Source organism: Astatotilapia calliptera, chromosome 7 (genome assembly GCF_964374335.1).
Source record: "Astatotilapia calliptera chromosome 7, fAstCal68.1, whole genome shotgun sequence".
NCBI classification, from domain to species: domain Eukaryota; kingdom Metazoa; phylum Chordata; class Actinopteri; order Cichliformes; family Cichlidae; genus Astatotilapia; species Astatotilapia calliptera.
The window spans coordinates 35,718,812-35,743,066 of NC_137428.1; the positions used below are offsets into that span (position 1 = coordinate 35,718,812).

General features: G+C 40.3%; 1 protein-coding gene across 1 annotated transcript; it reads right to left on the bottom strand.

Annotated features, from left to right (window-relative positions):
* Positions 1-698: 698 nt before the first annotated feature.
* LOC113026041 (MAM domain-containing protein 2) lies at positions 699-22,424 on the bottom strand. Its single transcript, XM_026174438.2, has 15 exons — positions 22,054-22,424; positions 21,812-21,922; positions 15,574-15,863; positions 12,001-12,085; positions 11,670-11,807; positions 9,730-10,004; positions 8,072-8,165; positions 7,580-7,726; positions 5,848-5,967; positions 5,573-5,715; positions 4,615-4,711; positions 4,310-4,468; positions 3,979-4,232; positions 1,145-1,229; positions 699-1,049 (listed from the first exon to the last, which is right to left on the bottom strand). The coding sequence occupies exons 1-15, from the start codon at positions 22,163-22,165 to the stop codon at positions 1,003-1,005; spliced, it is 2,157 nt and encodes a 718-aa protein (XP_026030223.2). The 5' UTR covers positions 22,166-22,424; the 3' UTR covers positions 699-1,002.
* Between the last annotated feature and the right edge of the window lie 1,831 nt (positions 22,425-24,255).

Genomic DNA, 24,255 nt, shown 5'->3' on the forward strand with positions numbered 1-24,255 from the left:
CTTACCTACGCATGCATGTGACCGGTGTGTGTATGAGAATACATCAGCATATCTGGAGTCAGGAATATTCTGGCAGTGCTAATATAATGTCCATGTTCCACTGTAGAATCACCAGTTAATCTGGTTAAAACTGGGGGAAATGGTCATGAGAACAGCCACACTTAAATCCAAAAAACATTTCTATGAAGTCCACTGTTTGGACCACAGGATTTTAGCTGATTTGCTTTCAGACCCTTCATAAGAATATCTGTGGTAACCATTCATCTGTTCCTCTGTCAGTTAAGGTGATTAATGAACAGGTTGTGTAGGAAAAACAGAAGTGTGGAGCCTCTGATGTAACTTCTTTTTTTTTTTTCTTTTTTTTAATTTATGAGGTTGGTTCTTACTGCAGACTTAAGGGTTTAAGTTGAAGGCAGCTAAACTTCAGAGCTAATGGGGAGTCTCAGGTATTTAACCTGTAGTGTGGTTGTCACCTTGGAAGAGGTCCGTAGAGTCATTTACCCACCATAAGAATTATTCAGGCGACATGGTTCAAGGTGTGACTGCAGGTTGAATCGCCTGAGAAGGAATCTCAATTCCCTCACACTGTTCCTTTATAAATGACCCTGTATGCTATGCTGTATTCCCACTAGGTGACAGTAAAATACAATATTTCTTGTATCCAACTCCAGGCATCAACAGAGAGAACCAAAAGCAACTCATGTTAAAGAACGTCCTCGCTTTATTTGAGCAATGAGCATTAATCTAATGCAATACAAATGTGAAGAAAAACACATGCTCACTGCTGCTACAGTGCAGAGAAACGCTGACTGTGAAATGACTGATATGTGTCGCTCCAAGAAGAGAGAAACTACATGAGAAGTTTCCTTTGTCCACATGTTGAGACTGACATGCAGGAGTCAGGACTCAACAACATTTTGAGTTGTCTGTAATGTGCAAAAAACAGGAAGGGGGGGGGGGGGGGGGGGGTAAGCATTATACGCCGTTTTCACTCCTTGCACTTTACTCGATCTCATTGGAGGTTCCCACAGTGGTGCTGATCCCCATTTCTGAAGGAAAAAATTAAGTAAGCAGGAAGTTGTGACAAATCTGAAATCCTTTATTGCATGTTTTCTTTTTTTGTAGGATGTTTCAGTTTGTTTACCTGGGCAAGGTCCACCTTCCAAAATAACATCATCAATGGCAATGTCACTCCTTATTGAAGAACCCCTGATCGCTTCAAACACAATCTGGGACAAAAGGACAAATAAAGTGTTTAGATTAAGAAAGTTCAGGTCAGCAGTGGACACCCCCCCCCCTTCAGTTTTATTTATGCCGTGCTAAATGACAACAACAGCTGCCTCAAGGTGCTTCAAATTGTAAAGTAAAGACCCAAGAATAATAATACAGAGAGCTATCCATCCATGTTTCAAAATTCAAGAAACTTTCTGTAAGAAAAAATACTTTTTGTGTCATTAGTGTTATTAATAATTTATTAATGTTTTTTTTGTTTGTTTTTTTTATGCTGTGTGTTATTTATTTTGAAACACCTGCAGAAATAGCTCTTCAGTTTCACTGTATTTTACAATGCACTGACAATAACAGGCACTCTGACTCTGATTCAAATCATGAACGAGTCGTTATAATAAATAATTGCAAATTAACTAAAGTCACCTGCTCTGTTTTTACCTCCAAGTTAGACTGAATTATCCTATAAATAAGCTCTAATACCGCTGCAGCACAGACCTGCACGGATGACGATCATGCAGGTCTGTGCTACATTAACAGCTCAGCGAGCAAGGCTGAGCTTAAAGTCAGAGTTTTCTGAATCATGATAGTGGCCCTTTTTTAACTTTGCTAAATCACCATGGTAACCTATGTTGAACAAATGGCCAGGTTGGGAGTACCACGTTTTCACTGATTCTTTTATTTACAGCATGTTTATGCAAGTTTCAGATTATCTGCAGAGGGAATACATTTTATATGTGCTAGGTTAAGCTCTACGTTACTAAAACCACTGAATAAAGCCAAAACTGTGGGAATGTGCATGTATTAATTTGGTGACACATGAATGTATTAGACTTATACTGATCTGCTGTTGAGTCTCTTTTACACTGTGGAACTGCAGCTAATAAAACAAATAGACTCAGGCGGTTTAAAGCTTCAGTACTTACTTTAGTAGCTAAATCACCAGGTTAACAATTTTCTGCAGCACTAATCTCTTGTCTTATTAACAGCAGTATTGAATTTTACTGTTACTATTTTTAATGTTCTTTATAGATTTTTAATCACAATTCCTACTCCACTGAATATTTTCATATCTAACCTATGAGAATGAGTTTATTTTATTTATTTTTTTTTTAGCTCCTCGTCTCAATGTGTTTATATTGTAAGATAAAGACCTTACAATATTAGAGTGAGACCTGCAACACCGAGTAAGCGCTTGGTGAATGTGGGGAGGAAGAAATCCCTTTTAAGATGAAGGGAAGTCCAACAGAGGCTGGCTCATGAAGGAGCAGTCATCTGCCTCGACTGGGTGGGGGAGTGGTGGGGAGAAAGAAGAGAGAGCAAAGGGGAGCGAAATTTAAAAATGATCCTTTAATTATTGAAACTTTCATTTAGCCAAATAAAAACAGCCGAGATGTTGAAATACCCAGAACAGAGGATAAATGAGATCAAATGTGCTAAAGTTTGTTTGCAGATAAGATCCATTCACCTCGAGAGTCTTTCACTCAACGTTGTAATTTCTTGATTTTAGGTACTCAGTATATTCTGGCACACCCACGTGTGCATGCAGTCTGCACAGTGATGCGTCCAGACAGGACCAATTATACTGAACCTGCAGGCTGACAGGGGCAAAGCTGATGCTGAAGGCAGAATAGTTCAAGAGAGGATGTCGAACTGAGTTCATCTTACCGAGACTAAAGCGAGGCCCATGTTTCCATGACACAGTCTCCTATAGGCTACTTTGTTTCCTGGGCAATGACTCTGTACCACTGGTTGTGTGTGGTTTCAAAATGACAGTCTTCAGAAAGCCATCGAACTGAAAAGAAGCCTGAAGCTATGTAAAAAAAACAAAAACATCTTCTTCTGTGCCAAATCTCAAAGACATCGAGCTGTGGAGACGAGTTTCATCACAGTGGAGTCAGAAAGACCACACTGGGGTGATTTTCTTTCCAAAAGAAAATCCCTTTTGTTATCAAAAGGAAAATATATGTTCTGCTTTTGCCTTTTTAAATTTCTCGCAGAACCACTGAGCTGTTATTTTCATGCCTGTCAGATACTGAAAATAATGTTAAAGAATAAAATTAAAGACGCATCATTTCACTTTTACATCAGGAATTAGTTTGTTATGCTGCTTAACAGCTTATGAAACATGTTATTGATTTAAGTGGTATAATGAAGAGGTAACTTAAAGTTGTTTTGTTAGCACGTTGAGCCCACTTTGATCTTTCTATCAGTGTAAATATGTTTAACTACACATTTAATCCCTGAGATATCTCAATATAAGAGAAAGAAGAGCAGTTTCAACAGCATCGGTTCTTCAGTTTTTCTACATGGTAAATATGTAAAATTACAGAAAACGTTCTTGTAGCTCATTGCGCAGACTGTCCTGGATTTATTAAGCGGTCACTTTTCTGTCATGTAATTGTTTATCTATTACTTAACTACTTTAGTTAAAATTCTAGAAATGCATAACCTCCTTCATTTTTTCTGAAGCAGTCTAGTGGGCCACACTGGAGTCTTTGCAGGGCCAATTCTGGCCTTGTATTTTTGAGGGCTAAATGAAAGCACTAAAGCATCTCAGTGACATTAAAGTGATCCTCATTTCTCAGCACGGCTTCTTAGAGAAACTGAGATCATCGCCCCTCCTCTACAGTTCTGTCCTCACGTGTTCCACAAGTGAGTTGTTTGCCAGTCAACATCCACCACCATCTTCATCTAAACTGTTTAAAATAAATTTTTCTGCATTAAGGAGAAAGTTATTTCCACTCTTGCCTGATGCTGGCTGTGACACTGGTACTCGACTTGGGCCTTCAGCCACGCGATGCTCTGCTCGCCGCTCCTCTGCCACAGCAGCTCTTCCTTTCCATATTTGTTGATGCGAACGTTAAGCTGGCCTGTGCCCGACCCATACATGTGGTAGAAAAAGCTAACACAGTGCCGTCCCCTGGTTCCTCTCACAGTGCGGGACATCAGCCGGGCGTTCTGGCCGGGCAGCATCGGCGACGCCTCCAGGTGGAGGTAGTATCCTGCGGAGCACACAGTGTAGGTCAGGGGCTTATAATGACTGAAAGGATCAATTTATACAAAAGGAGAGGTGACTCACCAAGTCCCGCCGTGTGGTCCCCTCTGGGTCCGGTGTATGAGGTCGGTGTGGCCCCCCGCCTCCTCTCCCAGTCAGCAGCATCGCTCTTCTTGTCCTGAGTGTAACCACACAACCCTGCTTCAAAATCACAGCGTCCAGGGAGAAGAGACGACAGCAGGCCTACAAGAGGAAAATCAATATGCAGAATAAGGGAAGAAGCAGGGTTCCAGCTTCTTGTTTTTAGGCTAGTAGGGTTTTTTCTTTGAAAGCAGGGTTATAAAATAAAAACATCTCTTTCTCTCTCTGTGCTTTTTTGTAGCTGTTACCCGCCACCAGCTCGCAGTCTCCAAGGCTCACGCTGATGTCATCCAAAGCCACAGAGCCACAGTCCCAGAAACTCCTGCAGGTGCTCACGAAGACCACCTGAACAACACAGGACAAACCGGTGAGTCACGAGGTGTTTACAGATTTAAAGATCGATCCCAACCAAAGACACTTTAACCATAACCCTTTGTTTGGGTTGGTGCTGGTGTGTGCGCGAGCCTCAGTTAGTCAGTCAGTTAGGACAGGAATGAATCATGAGTGAAATACTGAGCCAGTGTAGAGAAATCCTTTGAGCACCTTGCCATCTGAATGACTTTATTTTCATCACGCAGCACATGTGATGATGATGTCCTACAGCAGCAGTAAATTAAAAAAAAAAACAATTTCTCCTTTTTATCTTTCCCTCTCTGAAGCATTGTCTTCATTTCTCAGTGTATTTCTTATCTATTTCTCACAGTCTTTACTCTGTCGTTCATTTTTCTTTCTTCCCCCGTATTTACTCCCATTTTCCATCATAATTAATGAATCAATTCCTTGTTTCTTGTTCCCACTTTTTCTTTTCAGTTCTGTCAGTTGCACATTTTCCCTCTTTCTCCCTCTTGTACTGATGCTTGTGCATTACAATTCTCACTTCCTTTCATTTCTTTCTTTTCCTTTTTCCCATTTTTCTATTGGTTCTTTCCTTCTTCTCTCCTTCCTGTCTTGTTCACTGCTTTCTAATCTTCAGCCCTCCATTTTTTTCTTTTCCTCCAGGAAAACGGTCAACCAGGACACACACACACACACACACACATATATATATATATATATATATATATATATATATATATATATATATATATATATATATATATATATATATATATAAAAGAATAAACAAGGAGGTGGATATATATTTATCCAACTCCTTGTTTATTCTTTCACACATGTGTGCTTTCCCCCCACTTCCTCATAGCTGACCTTGGCAGACTGTGACGTCTGGAAGGTGACATCCGCTGCGATCCAGATTCCCCTCGACCTCTCTGCCTGAGTCCAGATTTTCTCCTGGCTGCCGTTCGCATGCAGCAGATAAACAGCCAGAGCCTGGTCCGTCTGATTGAAACCTGCATTTGCCAGAGTTATTTCTGGTTGGTGAATCATTCAGATCAGCTCCAGCAGAAGATTCACACATTTCAAATAAATGCCAACATGCAGGGAAAATATATGAATCTGTCGAGTTTCAGGGTGCAGCTCACCCCTCAAAGAGAAGTAAAATGTCAGACAGTACTTCATGTTCCCGGCTAGAGTTGGACTGATGAGGCGGCTAACGTAGCCGGAGCGTGGGCCCAGTCGGGAGTGAGCCAACAGGAAAGATCCTGGAGGGAGAAGACAGCATTTTATTTTCTTGCTAACTCTCTCTTCCTCGGAATCTGCTTGCTGTGATCGTTCCCATCACCGCTCACACCTGGTAATGATCTGCTGCTCAACTGTTTTTCAGTGGCAAACTGTGCTTTGTTTGCATGCATGGATGCTGTCGCCACGTGAAGGCAAAGAAATGTCTAAAAAGCCGACAGACCACCAAAACGCTGGCCTAAATTTCACAGCTTTGATGTTTGTTCACATCCACCGTCTAATGAGAACAATACCAGGCTGTTAATGCTCTGTGGTTCACTTGGTTTACCAGCTACAGTTCTGTGTAAAAGCCTTCATTTCTTTATGAAGGAGCCAGACTTTTTTGTATTTTTAAAAGTGGTCTTGAACAGCTTTCTGGGGGTATTTCAAAGTTTTTCTTTGACCATTGGCTGCTTTTTCATGCAGTTTTTAGTCCAATCTTTGTACCTGACAAAAGGAATATTTTGTTTGTTTTTTTTGTTTAAGCCACTTAACACTGAGATGAACCAGTGCTGTGTCTAAACATAACGAACAACTTTGCCAGTTTTAAACTCTTTAATCTTCTGGCACTTTGTTACTCGACAGGCATACAATAATATTTTTCAGACCAAAAGTGGAGAAAAGTGGAGGAAACTATCTACAGGTGATAAACAGCTAAAAGTCATGTCCTAGGAAATACAAAAAACAAATCCCCCAAACACCTGACATGGCACCTAAGAAATTCATCTGGCCTTTCACTTGATCTACACTGTTCTGTTAAGACTTATGAGTAATGGTTTCAGTGGAAGTGCCAGTCTTAAGAAAGGGAAATGAAAAACACACAATGGAGCAGAGCACTATAGACCATGGATTGGCCTTCCCAGGACCTCAGCATTATTGTAGCAATGGGAGATCATCTTTGCAGATAATGAAACAAAAGCCAACATCCAAAGGAAAACTCTCAATGCCTTCGATGTCACAAAGCTTGGAGAACTATTATCAAAGACTACTTAAAGAAATTTCAAGAAAACTCAACTACCCAGCAAACGTGCCCTCTTGGGGCCTGTATGAGGCCGCTGTGGGCAAACCCACAGTACTGGCATGAAATGTAGAGCACATCTGGGCCCACTGCGAGTAGGTGTGGATAAACCGTGGAACTAGGCAAGGCAAACCCACATTTTTCCACATGTGTGTACCCATCCAGGGCACATACCAGTTTTGCTCTTTGGGGCCTCTATGTGGGTTTTCTATGGTCAAGCCAATTATGTGTTGCCCATAGGAAACCTGGGTGATATGGTAGAATAAAAGATGTTTTACGAGTACTGGTCTGCTAGATGTTTTTGCTAACAAAAAGGATTCTTTGGTGGTGGAAAAAATCAGGACTTTCTCTCTGAGGCAGCCTCACAGTTGACCTATTCTGCTTGTATTGTTATTCTCGGACTCTAAATGCGTTTCATGATTCATGCATAATTACGTGCACATCAGCTTACCCTATTATTTGAAACTTGGGCCATTTTTAACAGTATTGTCACATTTTATATATGCTAGGAAATACAGAAAAGTGTAATAAGTCCACTTTAAACAGTGGAAGTCCACGGTCAGATGTTGTTTCTCCACCTGCTCCTGTGGTGTGGTCTCCATTCCTGAATATGTTGGGCTTCACGGAGACTCTTCTCCACGGTGACTCCTTCGCCTGCTCCTGGGTGTAGAGGCAGAAACCAGACTCAAAATCACAGTTGGCGATAGAGGGGTCAAAAGTTGGCTCTGTAGAATAAATGCACAGAAACCGCAGGTTAATGTAGGATAAACACTTTTGTGGCTCCTGTTCAGTCCTTTAAACATTTGTATTCGATTTCATGTTAACATCTGTAGACCCTGTAGGATTAATCCTATATTAATCATGGTTATTTTCATCTTCTTAATCTACATGCAAACTCCCAAATTTTGATATATGAAAGACTTTATGACTTTACTGCTACTTGGATTTGGTGCTTTAAGATATTAATTAATTTAAATTCTTAAAATTTGGAGGCTTAAGATTGACCAAGTTTGACTATTTTACTGGTGACATTAGCGGTGAAAGAATAAGGGGCTTTATCTGCAGCTCACCAGTGTCTGTGGTGCAGAACTGCGAAGAAAAGGAAATATCATCAAGTGCAACACGTCCGCCACGTGGACTGTTAAACGCCACTTCAAAGACCACCTAAAGGGACATAAACAAAGTTGTAGGTCGTTATGTGTTCACACAGATGTGTTCATATTTACCTGTTAGTGCACAGTAGTCGTAGTAGTTTAGTAGCAGTTTTAAGTCAAACCCCAAAAACTTTTTAAAACCAAATAAAGAACAAAAACATTTGTCAGACGAATGATGGAAGCACAAGAAGTTAAAGATAACCTAACATAGAGTCACTGCATTTAACCCTGCCCAGTTTACTGCCTACCAGAACATCTGTGTTATAGGTCATCATGTATACCTATGAGACCGCAAGCAGTTTATCAATTAATCTATCAATTAAGACTACCTTAACATAGATTACTCGTATTACTCCCTTTGTAGATACACTGGCGACTATATTACGTACACATGGAAAGAAATCCAAGTCACAGTTTAAAACAGTCACTCATTGATTGGTTTTTGTTTTTGTTTTTTTTACATTGTCAGAAACTTGTACTTTCAATTAATACTACACGACTAAAGCTACGGAACAATTAAAGATTTTAAAAGTTAAAATCCTGACTATTATGTGAATAACAGAGACGTTCAGTGAAATCCAACTCAATCATCTCTTGCATGTGGCCATAGAGACAGAGAAATATACATAAAAGATATGTAACATTTGTCAAACAATAACACAATTGATAGCACAATTAATGTTTTTTATATTTCCCCAATGACACTAGAGATGTGCTCTCCAATGTATTTTTGTTTGGATGGATGGATAGAAAAAGTGCAATCCAAATTACAAATGGAGGACTTTCACCTTCAAAGTAAAGTCAGTAAAGCACTAGGGTTTGCTTTGTGAATGTCCATGTGCCTGCCTTTTTTGTGACTGCATATACTTGTCTGCTGAGAATTAACATTTCAATGCGCCAGCTACACATGTGCTCCCGGCAGCGAACTTCAAGGGGTCTTCAAATAAGTATAAGAGCAATGACTGCTCAACCAGGTCTCCAGCTGTCTGCATTTGAAGGGAAAGGTTCTCTGTTTTTTGGTTTGCAAGTTCACAATTTCTCTTCTGCTCAGTGTTTACAGGCAAGTTGTTTTCTTCCGTGCAAAGTATGGGTGACCGTGGCAGTCTGCTAAAGTTCAAAGAGGTTTTTGTTATATACCTCAATAGCAAACTTTAAAAAAAAAAAAATTCAATCACTTTTATTTATCTTGTAAAAAACCCACAACAACAGTTGTCTCCAGGCACTTTATACTGTAAGTCACATATATTACGTATATTGTTAGAGAGAGCATCTGGTGATTGTGGGGTCTCTTTTAACAGGAAGAGACTTTTGTTTTGGGGTTTGGGGAAAGACAAGACAGAAATAGGAGCACAGCACATAAGATAAGATAATTTTGAGCTCAAGAAATACATCATTGGAATTTATCTAAAAGAATCCAGCTTTAAAATTAGGTTCACAGCAGCAAAAGTATATCTTTAACTACCACTTAATTTATTTTTGCTTTTATATGAAAAAAGCTGCCTCCTTTAAAAGTAGCGGTCTTGCTTTGTGCATTAAGTCATCACATAAGACTTCATAAGAGGTCTTGAACTGACCTGTACCGAGTAGGGTGCCTTCAGGTCCACCTGCACAGGTATCCACTCTCCAGGAACTTCTGTCCAGTCGTTTTGATTCTCCAACCCTGCCCTCCACAACTCCTGGTACTGACCCAGCTGGTCCCGGGTGAAAACAGAGAAGAGGTTTCCTATCTCACTGCGCTGGTACTGAAAACTCAGACAGCCGGACATCGGCACCTGCGTCATTGGAGACACCAGTTTGGCCACTTCTTTAAACGTCTTGCCGTAGATGGAGTCGACATACATGAAGTGACCTGAAAGGAATTCAGTGGGAGAGTTCTCTGGGTTTATTTAGGCCACGTAACCACTGATTTGGTGATTTCTAGATGTCTAAACACCTACGTCAAAGTCTTTAAAGCTTTAACAACTTTAAAACTTACAGTAATGTGTTGCTTTGACGCTGTCAGTCTGAAAGATAGGACCATTCTGGGTACATTTTGAATTATGTTTACCACTCTTGTCAAGTTAGAGCCATAGGACAAGTCATTACAGACCTTTGTTATGTTTGTAAAAGGTGAGCTGAGTCCAACTGGTGACCGTTCTACAGACCATTGAGGAAAAACGAAATGGTCTGTACCAGGATCAGGGGTATCAAATGCGAAGCCTGGGGCCCAGAATTAACCCTCCTAAGGATCCAGTCTGAATTGACTGAATTGCTTTGCAATTGAAGGCATAGTTCGGCGCTCTGCAATGGACTATGGGTCGGTCCATCTGTTAGGATAGGCTCCAGACCCACCATGACACTGAACTTGGTAAGCAGTTAAGAAAATGGATTAATACGTTTTGGGGCTTTTCTTGTTTTTCCCTTTTATTGGATGAACAAAGTGGAAACAGACTGGAAGGATAGACATTAGAGTTCCTGTAGAGAACTGGTTCCCAGTAGTTAAATTCCTTGGAGTTGTTAGTTTCCTTGCTTATTGATCCCACTTGTGGGTTCCACTTGAACTTGCACTCAACTGACTTCAGTTCGGAGGAAAATAGTGGCGCGGTCTTTAGAGTGCATATAAACATTACTTTTATTTTAATTGCACAAGAAGACAAGAGTGTAATTGTCTACTCTACTGCTAACACAAGTTTGACTCTTTGCAAGCATCTGCACAGACAAGCTAAGCCAAGAACCCTGAGTGACGTTAAAGCTGACCCCAGCCCTGCAGCCAGACCCTGAACCTCAATGGATAACAAACTGATGAGCAGTCAGGCTGCAGCCTCCGTTTCTACCTGTTCATGTTTCTAAAGTAGAATCACTGTAGCGATCGCTTTAAACTCTCTTTGTGCTGGTTTTGATCCTTGCTTCGTGTTGCTGGTTTTGTGTTCATTCCTAAATACTAAGGGAAAGATCATATGTGTATTCTCATTAGCCCAGGGATAGGTGTTGGTGTATGGGGCTGTAGCGATTAGTGATTAAGCAACGTACTACCTTATTATTAAGAACAGTGTTCTGTGTAATATGTGTAATAATTACTACCCAACATATATCACAATAGAGAAGGGAAATACTGACGACATTTGCATGAATGTAATGTCTTTCATATCCTGCTTAGTGATGGTGGTTAGTCCCAAAGCAGAGCCAGTGAGAAATCGAATCATAAGTGATATCGATAATGGAATCAGAATTGTTAAATAATTCGTACATACCATCCCTAGAGGTCATTACAAAGAATGCAGATTTGAAGCACTACCTAAAAACCTAGAAACTACATCCCATATGTTAAACTGTCTGATATATAATGATGAAATTTCACTTTTTAAAGTATCCCAGGCAGTTCATTATTGTATTTGTATGAGTGTACCTGTACTTTGACCCATTGTAGCCCTCGTTAACTTTGTGGTAGTTAGCTTATGAACTAAAACCAGTTTGACCCTTCACGAGTCATTAATAGTACACCCAGTAATTATATGTACAAATCACTCTTGCTCACCTGACCCGTTGTTGTATGTGTGATCATTTGGCATAGCATTGTGGAGAACCTGGACCCCGCCTCCTCCCACATACCAGTTTACATTGGCATTCCACTGGTTATTGTATCCACACAGGTGAGACTCCTCAAAATCACATTCTAGAGGCAGACAAATGAACAACAGACCCGCTGTTATGGGTGCGCACGTGAAAGCGTTTTCATGCTGTCGGAGCTTTGTAATGTGTGAGGATCAGGGTGCAGATGGTCTTCATCAAGGCGTACATATGTGGGTCATGTTTTTCTTTCAGTTTAAAGTAAGATGTGTGAGTGACATAAGTGTGAAGTCACCGACCCAGGCAGTATCCAGGGCTGATGTGGATCTCAAAGATGGCCACACTGCTCCCTTTGCTCGACCCAGGTTTACCTTCGATGACGACCTAATCAACGACACATGGTCAGTAATCCCCCGAAGTGAGGTCTGACATCACAAAGGCATCACATGAGGTTAAAAACAGTTCATTCGTGAACTATGCTGATAGCTAGTCTAGTTTTCCTAACTCTGATTTGCTTTAAAGTGGCGTGCAGACGAGGGAATGACACACAGGTCGATGGATAAGATATGTCATGCCTTTTAAGGTGTTAAGGTGGTTTTGGGGGAAAACGCTGAGACTGTTTTGCAGCAAGTGTGCAATAAAGCCAAAACTACAAGCTAAAAGTGGCTAAAAACCTCCAAAGTGAAAACAGCTTGATAATACTTATTGGTTTATTGGAGCATGCTCAAAAAGCGTTAATGTCAAGCATCCTCTTTAAGTAAATCATCATGTTCCTGTGGTGAACTACTATTTTCTTCTGCCTGCTGTGCTGCCCTGTCTCTGTCATCACCTTTACTGATGGCCTTCATCACTTAATCTTAGTTATTTCCTGTTTTACTCTGAGATTTTCTTTTCTCGCGTATCTTGTTTTTGTGTCTACGTCCTATCTTTGTCTTCTCCCGTTTGAGATCGTCTGCCCTGCCCTCATTATTTGAACCTGCTTTTGATAGTTTCCACTTGTTCCCTGATATTCATTCATTTTTCTGTCTAGTACATTCTTTGTTTCCTGAAATCTTTTGTCTTTCCCTCTGTAACCTACACTTGGGTCCTCTCATCATATCCTGACATAAATGGAATATGTCCATTTGACAAGCAGATCAGTATAGTATGACCCCTATGAGCAAGCGCTTTGGCAACAGTGTGAAGGAAAAAACTCAGTTTTACAGGAAGAACGAGACCAGACCCAGGCTCAGGGAGGGCCGGCCATCTTCCGTGAGTGGTTGGGGGTGAAGGAAGGAAAACAGCAATAATCAGAAATACAAAAACGTACTCATCTAGTGAACTGCCGTGGCAATATAGATTAGTAAAACAATGCATCTTTCACCTTTTCAATTAAAACGTATTTTAATTTTTACTGGTTATTTTCTCAACCTCTGAGAAAGAAATATACACTCTATTACAGTTTACATGAAAAATCTGTTTTATTCCTGCCTATAATCTTAAAGAGGTTATAAAGGAGTTTGTTTATTTCATTCATGGATTGATCTGTCTGCTATTTTATTACTATGATGACGTTTTTCTGACTTGTGAAGTGATAAAAAGAGATATCAAAAAACAACATTTGATAGGGTTGTATTGTTGATTGTCATTTATGCTTAGAAATATTTACTCATATATGCTTAGAAGTATATAATCATTGGTGGATTGAAAGAATGCTTCATCCTAAAGAGGTCTGTATTAACTTTGTGTAGCTGTAGAAGGGAGTGCATACATTCCCCAGAGTGTCCTGGCATAGATCACACTCCCTAGGAGAGTTTATCTTTTCTTGTTGATTTATGGTATAGCAAGCACACGCATATCTGTTTAAGTATAAGAGCCTTTTGTTAGATGGAGTTAGACGTCCTGGCACTAGCCTTGGGGAGTCTTCACAGGGTCACATCTTGACCTCACACAGATCTCTCACACACACACACACACACACACACACACACACACACACACACACACACACACACACACACACACACACACACACACACACACAGGCAAGGTACTCTTTGTGTGTATGTAGACGTCACATGTTAGTGAACTTATGCATATTCATGTAACCTCAATAAAAGGGCAGTGTACGGGAGAACGGACGAGAGCAACTGGGGCCAAGCGAAGGAACGGCGTTTGTCCGGTTCTCTCCCGTGCACGAGTACCATGAAGAAGTTTGCCTACTTGCGTCTTGCTTGCAGTGTAATTATATTGTCTTAACGTTCCAGCAGATGGGTTCAAGATACAAACCCATCAACATTTAAAAAAGAAATTTAGCTGTTCTTGACACAATGTGTATTCAAATTAGTGTAGCCTATTACGATGAAGAGTGCCTCAGCTGGATGGTGTCTATTTATACTAGAAGTTTTGTTTTTTTTGTCTTATTTATTTTTTGCTTTAATTTATGGAAGCATGAATATTTCTGGCACTGCAAGGTGGCAAGAAATGCCAGAAATAGGGTTACTCCTTCAAAATTAGTTATTAGAAGTCACTGGCAGAAAGTCTTCATATTTAAAGGTGGGAAATACAGTCCTACCAGTGCATCTCAATCTAAAAAATAATTGGAATATTTTGGCTGCAGCTTTGAAGTTGAACATTTTAAATTTAAGGTGAAGCATCAAAAACTGCAGTTCCTTGAGCGGCCACTTGAGTCTGATCTAAAAGTGAGGCAGCCTCCACAGATTCCCATGTTAAAACGCCCAAATTCACAGAAAAAATAAGCATATTTTAGATGTAGATGGGTACAATCATATGCTTTTATTTCAATAGCCAGTTTATCTCTTACAACAAGCAGGTTTGCTTTTGTTATTCGGTTATTCGCAGGTATCTGTTTCCCTGCACAACCCCTGTACTGTCCACAGATGCAGCTTGCCATCATTAACTAATAACCCTTCATTCTCTCATCCAGTGCCTCTAAAAACAATACAACAGCACTTAAACTTAGCCAAGTATGTCCCATCTTTAGCAAACTAACACTACCTCCATCCCTAAGTCAAGCTAGCTTTTTTTTCCAATAACAAAAGTTAATGCTGGGTGGATTTATTTCATTGAGTGGGAGTAAATAGCACAATGCTTCAGCAGTTGGTGTGAAATCTAAACCTCTGGCACATGAATTTTCTTCACCCAGGTCTGGACTGAAATGTGTTTATGCACTGAGGGGCCTGCACATAGCACAGGTCTGGAATAGCCTGATGTAGGTCACAGACCCTGTCAGACTCAGCTCTGCCTCTGCATATAGTGTAAACATGTGCTGTACTTTTCCCAGAGTGTTTGGATAATTACAAGCATGTTTCATACTCGCTTCAATTTAGGTCTGCATGTGTCACTTTAACCTGCATGTGTCGTTTCAATGAGAGATTGAGAGGTTTTCTGCACATGTGCAGGTTAGAAAATCGGCTGTCTGACTGCATCTTCAGTCTTTAAAAAATAAAAACAGGAAAGTGTGAGTAAATATTTAGTATGTTTTAGTTTTACCTTTCTTTGCACTCATTTTCTCTCATTAGTTGGTAACCTGTGAGAAAGTTGAACTGAAGTGCAGTGGGATTTCTTGTAAGATCACACATTTATTCTCATATTATTGCAAGTTTTTTTTTCTTGCACAACTAGACAGCTGGGTGTTTATCAGCGGAGTCCCAGGATGAACATTTTCCATTTTATACCTTTTCTTCCGGCTGTAATCTACCCAACCATTCCCCTTTCAGTACCTAAGAATAGCTTAGCTGTTGTACCTTTTATATTTTGAAAAGAGATATAACAGCCCTGAGCTTCTGGTGGAACTTCAGCCATGTTTTGGTACATTTTAATCTGATCTCTTTCTTAAACAAAGATTAGATACTATTTGAAAAGTGTTTTACCCTGTAAGGCTCTGTATTGTTCTGCAGGTCGATGCTTGAGACCACCCAGCTGTCGGAGGGCAACCGGCTGCTCCACAGCGGCCTGTCAAAGCTGTTCCCCTCGGTGCGCTGCAGGACCTCCAGGCTTCCTGGCTCTGTGATCTGATAGACAAGCCTCAGGCAGCTCCACTCACCATGCTCCAAACGGGGACTCAGCAGCACCCCTATGATCTCTTGCTGTGGGTCAGCACCACTGCCTATGTAGTCCTCCTGATCCTCATTCACGGCTGCTTCCACTGTGACAAAACGGCCTGAACAAATGGATTACAAATACAGCATTTCATTCATTATAAACAAAGCATGATCAAGAGCATTTTTATGGCAGCTGCTGCCTGATCTCCCCCCCCCCCCCCTGCTGCTGTACAAATCTTTAATATTTGTGCCACAAATAAGGTTCTTAAGTTAAGTAATGTAGTCTCCTCATTTCCAGCTCCATATTTTTTTTTATAAATTTTGAGTAAATTTTGCATGGTTCACAGTGTAAATTATCACTGTTTGACTGTTAGTGGGCCTTCAGTTTATCCTGTCTGAAACAGACTGTTTTAGCTCCTGCTGCTTTAAGCTAGCTTCTTTCTGATTGGTTCTCTGACAAAAGCAACTTTTGAAAACTTGCATAAGAAAAACCATAAGAAAAAATGTCTGAAACTGGGTGTTTAGGGCAGTCAGAAGCTGATCTTTTGGCCCAGAGTGGCTAATATTACATAAGCTAACCTTTGGCTGCCTTTGATATCAGCAGCCACCACTCTAATATCACATATGTCAGTAAGGAAAAGCTTGGTGACGTCTTGCTTTAAAGCAAACGTTTTAATGTTTGGAATAAGACTTTAAAAACTTTCAGCCCTTTGGAGGTACATTTCTTATTGTTCATTTCTCCATAAAAATGCTCTGGAGGCAGATTTTTAACAGCACACTCAGTACCAGCTATAAGTATCTGTCAGCTGTAAAACTAATTGGAAATATAGACCCTTCATGAGAAGGGCCAGGCATAAAAAGATGCACAACAACATGATAATAGATAATAAAATGCAGATGGATCATCAGAAAAGCAGCTTTAGTCTTTTATTGCAGATACATCCTATCTGGAAGATCTGTTTCTTGTGATGTTGCTTCCTGCGTTTACGACCCTTTGGTCAGCAGGAGGTCACACACACACACACACACACACACACACACACACACACACACACACACACACACACACACACACACACACACATATGCATACAGTGCCTTGTCTTTGTAACCAAGGAGGGTTACGAGGGGAGGTGTTTGTAAACGTTCTCAATAAAAGCCAGAGGAGGCCGGATTTGGGGTCGTTTCATGGTAGACACCAACAAGGCCTCCCTTGCAAGTAAATCAATCAATCGCTGACTGTCTTGTTTTCTTCATGATGAATAAGTCTCTAAACCAGTGGGGCTTGTGGAAACACAGACCCAACAATTAATTTCTGCGTTTTGGCAGTAATTTCAGTTCAATACTTACTAGAGAAAAGTTACTAAAGGGGTGTGCACTGTTAAGAAAACACATGTAGAAAAGGTTGCACTGTGGACCTAAGTCTGTACAGAAATGTGACTAAAAACCTAAAGTACTGAAAACCCATGTTTCACTGTAATACAAGAGAGACCCTTACAGTCCAGTTTTTGGTTTTCACAGGACTCTATGCAGTCCTTCCTGCTTCCATAGGAATTAAGGGGGCACACAGGCAGGTGCTGCTAATCAAATGCACTTAATTAAGCGATCATCAGTAGATCTCAGCAAATTCACTAAGGTCAAACTGTGCAAGGCTCAGAGAAAACCCAAGAGCTATATTTCAGATTCTACAAACCTCATTTAGCATGCTAAATGTTGACAGTACAATGAGAAAAAACATCTGATCAAACAAATCTACAACAGAAAGGCTGAAGGTCACGGTGTTTCAGTATCCCAGTGAAAGTCTGTGTGCAAAATCAAATTCTTGGAAACCTCAATGAACTGATACAACATTGTTCAGAAAGATGGGTCGAAATTCCTCCGCAAAGTGAGAAACTGATGAATTCATACAGAAAACAATTACTTTAGGTTATTTCTAATAAAAGGTGGTTTTATAGCCAGAAAAATCATGGGGTGCACTTAGTGTTTTCACAGGACTGCACATGCATTAGTAAATTTGGCCACACATTTTAGTTTCTGGTAGAAATCAAGGTACATACTGTAACTTTTATACCGTTTGTGGCTTACTAACAAGCTAGTAATTTGCTAACTATATATTATATATCTACTAATTTGCTAGCTTGTGAGAGTACAAACTGAAAGGCACTAGCAAATTAACAGAGTTGGGTGTTGTTGTTGCCGGACCTGAAATCATATTAGCTGATCCACACAGTGCAGCCACACTAATTAACTGAGTTAAATATGAACACAGAGGCAGCTAACAGGCTCACTGATCGATGTGCAGGTTTGGACGTTCTGACAGAAATAAGCTCTAAATCCCAGCATCAGTTTGTGTTTAAATGCTTGGAATTATCAAATGTGTCTGAGCCAGCTCCAGATAATATGCAAAAATCAATCATTTTCTTTACACTTTCTGTTTAAGGACTAGAACCTGTTAAAAATCAGATGTAGTGTTACTGCACATTTCTATCTGAAAAAAGTTATAGAAAACCCAGATTTACGGGATGTGACATTTTGCATCAGGATTCATGGCCAAAGTCAGGACACTTTGAGTCAGAGCATCATAAAATCCACCTCAGCAACTCTTTTCTGCTCCAGGGTCCTCTGAGCTCTTCTTAGTGGTCTGTCATTTATTATTTGTCCCTGTGGAATGCCCTGCTGCCCCGGGGCTCCTGAACACACTCACACACAGAGGACTGAGATGATTTCAGTTTGGAAAATTCAATGTTTCTTTTCTTCCCCCAGTAAACTGCAGTTGTTTATATTTAAAAACTGAATCAACAGATGTTAAAACCTCAAACTGATGCAATGTCTTGATTAGATCATCCCAATGCCTGATTTGGTTTCAAGCAGAGTAAAAAGGGTACATAAAAACTGCTTTATACATACATTTGACATGACTTCACTGCTCCTGTTCTGGCTGCGCAGAGCAATGAAAGGGATAAAGAGCAGTGGAGGAAAGGAAAAGAAATGAGCAGGAACTAAGCACACTATTAATGCACCAAATACACCGACTTCTCTGGCACGCCAGCAGCATTAGCAACAAAGATGGAAACAGGAAAACACAGAGTATCCCAGACAGAAGCAGAGCAATTTTTGGACAAAGTGGGCTGTGAGCAAACATCGTAGTGGGGAAAAAGTGGTAATTAGAGGTTTTCTTCAGCAGGATTTGGAGCAGCAGGATAGAGCCATGATAGAAATTCTGCCTCACCAGTTACATGGCTCAAGATTAGAGATAAAGAGTTTTTTTGTTTGTTTGTTTTTATGACTGATATCATCTAACCTCTCATCACCCACCAGATCATAGGTGAGTAAGGGCTAGTGTTAGGGACTGATTTAACCACGAGCTAAATAGACTCATTTTCAGAAACTAGAAAATTTTGCCTCTAAAATGAAGCTTCTTTTATTTTTTTTGCAGGATGTTAACCTACCTCTAACCTTAACCATACCCTTGAATAGATGGGTTCTCAGTCATCCAGGTCATGGTTGCCTTCTCATTCAAAAGGCTTCTTCAGTTCTAAAAACTGATGAGGAGTCCCAGGTATTCATATGTTAGCTCATGTGAGTCTAACCGCTCATTTGACAGGTCGGTATCAAGGACTTTCAGGACCACCTCCAAGGTGAAAGCCGCACTAGCAGTTAAATATCTGGGACTCCACATCAGCTGTTAGAACTGAAGAAACCTTCTGAATGACAAGTTAAACATCTTAAAGAACTTAAATAAGAAGTCTAGTTGCCTTCAACTCAAACACTTAATTTATTAACCTCTTACCATCTACACATAGGACCAAAAAGTGGTTTTGATTGTCAGGCCCTCCATTCTGAATTAAAAACAGGTGTTATACAGTGTAAGTCACGGCACAGGCTCAAGAAAACCCAATATCAGTGAACACAGCTTGTTAGTAAATGCTTGAATCGGAGTTAATGCCACGGTCCTTGGGTTTGAGGTTGTTTTTGGATTGGGAATCCTCAGTCAATATATTTGGGTTTGGGTTTCTGTTCAGGTTCTTCTGTTTGAAGTTTTGATTCTTACTGTTTGTAGATTGAGTTTTTGATCTCTGTTGTCATGTCCTTTCAATACAGTAATATACTCATAATGTAGTTTGTTGATTGTATTTATGGCTCCAGATACGTTTTCTTGGACTTTTCAATGCCTTTCTAGATGGTTTACTGTTCCAGTATTAGTTCTACATTCTTGATTTGTATTTACCTTCAGTTCCTAATTTGAGTTTGTTATTTGTGTGTTGTGTTAGGTTTTCTGGTGTTCCCCCTGAATTAGTGAAACAAGAATGACAGACTAAACAGCTTTTGTTCATTTCCTGTTGTAGTATGACTGTTTTTCTATTTTTCTATGGCTGTTTGAGTTTTGCTTCCTCTCTGATTGTCTTCATCACATGCAGTTGTGTCTTATCCTCAAATTAGTCCTGAGTGTATAGTCCATGTGGCATTCTTGTTTCTGTCTATATAGATCTGTCCAGTTTTTCCCCTCACCTTCTCTGTTCTTTGGATTACTGCTCGTGGTGTTCACTGTCATCAGGAGCAGTGTGAAAAATATGTGGATTTTTTTGGCTAGTCTCGCTTTGGCTGTTGCCGTTCCTTCAGCTGGCCGTGACGAAAATTGTCACAATTACAGGATGCAAAGAGCTGAAATGACACTGAGTGTTTGAAAACAATGAAAGGTGTCCACTGTCTGTGCTTCTCTGCGGTCCTTTCCTTTCCTGTTCAGGCCAACTTTTCAACCAATCAGCATTTTACCACCACACAGTTCCCTATTCAGCTATGCGCTGGTGGTTTTGGAGGACTGCACACAAACACCTCTGCATAGACTGTATACCCATAATCCTTCACTCTGCAAAGCCAAACACTTAGGCAAACTACTGGCGTATCCTCTTAACCCTCTGACACAAACACATTACCATGAATTCTGCATAATTTATGCTTCTGCGTCGACTCTAAGTAGAGCCTATGCAAGTGGTCGATACCATTGCCAGCATTTATACTTGTGCTGGCGGCGGGTGTTTTCTTCCAGTCAATTTGAAAAATGGCGGCAGAAGATGTAGCCAAAAATACATAAGAGGAAACGGTGGTATGAACAGGCCAGTCACAATCATGTGACATGTACTTTCATTCTCCAGTTACAAGCATACATCCCACTTCAGTCATGATCAGTGGCGCCCCCTAACCGTAAGTCAAGGCAATCAAAATATTGAGTTTGGAGGATTTTTTAAATTACGCTCCCAAATTTGTTTCCTTTCTCCAAAATACAAGGTTAAGGTTATCACCAGTGATCCACATTTATATATACTAAATAAAAGATTATTGGACTGGATCAGTTTCATAGAAACTACTGATGATAATTCTGCCCCCAATCCTTTTTTTAGAGAAAAGCCAAATTGGCTTTTCTGGAAAAATGTGAACAGGATTTAATCTATCAGAAAGAGTAATTTCTGATCATATTTGGGTTAATGTGATTACCGGTGATCACTTAGACCTCAAAGGCTTAAAGCAGGCTCCACCTCATGTCACTATTTACGTGACGAAACCTTGTCATTGGTTCACCAGGATAAATACAGCTCAAGACTTCTCACTATTTTGTTCATGCACCACACAAGAGTGTACAATTTTACACATGCTTGTTTAGCAATGGTTAAGAAGTTGTGTAGTTTCTGCCACGGCGACCAAAGCGTGCACAAACGTTAACCTTCATTCATCCATCTGTTGGCTTTGATCATTTTGCATGAACAGACGGTGATATCACACAGATACTAAGATAAGGGCGTGTGCAGCATTCATTCATATCAGCTGCAGCGGTACCAACCCGACGAGAATAACTAATAACTAATGTGTTATTTCACTGACTCCAGATGTTCAGAGATGCTGCAATCAATGCAGACCAGATGGGTTTCTTTTCACCGCACTGCTTTAGTGGCACAGCCAAAACCAGCACCAAAACTGTCATTAAAACATCTTTAACTCTACACTCATTATAAGCTCCTACGTTAAATTCGTTTTAAACCCTGAAAGTGCAGGGTGCCGTAGTTTTAAGTACCATCTTTTTGCAGGGTCCAGCTCATAAAGTCTGCATCTGACGTGTATCCGCAGGTGTTGGACTCAAAGTTGCAAGAGCCTGGCAACAGCTGGCTGTTGGCTTGGATGTTGACTGAGAGAGAAACAAAGAGGAGGAAGACGTTAGAGAGAGAGGGAATGGTAAGTATGAATCATTGCAACTGGCATTAATAGAAGCATGCCCTCATCCACCAGCGCTGGCCAAAACCGTTAAGATGTACTCACCAGCAAAAGTTAGGAGAATGTAGAATCTAAGCATTGCTGCTTTCTGTTTGAAAATATACAAAGAAAACTCTTGGAGGATGTAGGAAAAGAACAAAGAGCAGTCCTCTTTCATCCACGGTCGGGGAAAAGGCAAGATGGCTCTGCAAAGTTTGTTTTTGAAGACTTCTCTCTTGTGTGTCGTCCGAGTGTCTCTCCAGCTCACAGACCGGCAGCACACTGTCTGTGGGGAGAGTGGGGAGGAAAAACAGAGAGGAGGAGGAGGAGAAAGAAGGTGACTGATGGGCTGATGTTAGGCGAGAGAGGGAGCTGGGGGAAGGAGAAAATGAAGAGGCTGGAAGGGGGGGCACCTCACACACTATCAGAAACTGACTTAAAACAGCAACGACTGTGCAGCTCTCCTCTTCTGATCTGTTGGCCTCAGAGTAAAAGCAGAGTTAGGGGTTAAATGTCCTGTGCAGCTCAGTTACTCAGTTCACCCCCCACCCTGAGCATTAGGCCCGCGTCTTCCAGTTCAGACATGAGCCTAATGAGCGAAACTGTCCTTATCAGAGAAAAACGACAGAGTCGGTACATTTTTAAAATGCTTAAAATCTCCAGAGTTTGCAGTTTCCTTGCAAACAACCTAATTATGGTGTGAACAACATGACTGTGCAGTAAACCTATGTATACTTGGTGTACACTAACCTCCCCTATCAGTGTGCTGTGATAAACTGTCAAACAATACTGCGCTATGAAAGATTGTCCTGATATGAACTTCAGATGAATTTGTAAAGGGTTATCTCCTCTCTGGAGGTGTTTTAGTGTTGAGTGATCAGCAGTAACTTGCAGCGGTGTAGAAAAACTACACATTTTTGAGGAGAGCCTGTTGTTACAACCTTTGAATGCATTGAATTATATTATGTCACACACTCCTGGTGTCAGTGCTTTTACCAGCTTCATATAGAGAAATCCTTTGAGACAGAAGGGCAACGTTTATTCAAAAAATGTGCGCAATTGAATATTTTTGGCCATCGGACTCTCACGAGAAGCGGCATCATTGATCAGTAGGTTCAGATGGAGGTAGAAGATGGTAAATGGACCCCCAAAAGGAAATAATAGAGCTAATTTTATCATGACATGAAAATTCTGGAGTGCACAGGCTGCTATGAAAACGTTACATGAATCAGGCTGGAAGGAGAGAAGTGAGAGGCTTTTGTCAGCTAAATGATGAACTTATGGAAAACAAGAAGCACTCCTCCGTCAAGGCAGCTCTCTCTCTCTGGGCTGTATTTACATTTAAGGGAACAGTAATGTGTTTCGTATTTATTCATTTTGTTTTCTGTGTTCTTTTTGAGCAAACTTTAAGAAGTTTGCAGTGCAGATTATTACTTTGACTACACAAACATAATGTAGGAGTAGGTAATGGATAATGTGAGTAACTGCACATGAATAGCTTGAGTTTACAGTTTATTTCTGACTAACTAGACATTCTCTTTCTGTAGAGTCAGAATCCTCATATATTGGTATAATTGCCTAAATGTTGCCAATAGTTTTAAAGATAAAAGACATTTGATGAAGGTTCGACCTTGTAAGAATTATAGAAGTTTTATAGAAGTTTTATAGGTTAATATAAGAGTTTTTTGTATACAAAAAACTCTTATATTGACCAACGATTTATTGGTCAAAAATATATATATTTTTGACCAATAAATCGTTAAGATGACAAATTTTAATGGACTGTTAACATGACCCCACTCTACACCCCCACATAGTTCATTCAAAACTTTTCAAGCTATCGTGTTTACAGACAGAATGACACACACACATATAAACACTACAAAAACGTCTTGGCAGTGAAAAAAAAAAACATAAAAAAAGAAGATTTGGGGGACATTTACTGTTCACTCATATATCTTTGATTTCTTGCAGTTGGGCACCTCTAACCTGATGGGGATGCAAACCATCTAAACCCAGCCAAGAGTACTCCTGCTCTTGCTGAACCTGTTTGTGTGGTGACACTTTTATCATTTTTTAATAATCATGTGGGTCTTTTTGAGACACAGACTTTATTGTGTTGCTGAAAATCTTTTCCAGATGCTCCAATTTAACTCCAGTGCAGATTTCCTTTTGTAATAAAGTGCATAAGGTAGTCAAAAATATATGGACAATACTTCTTTTTTCATTTGAGCAACTTTTTCTGATCAAGAGAAGAGATTTTTTTCA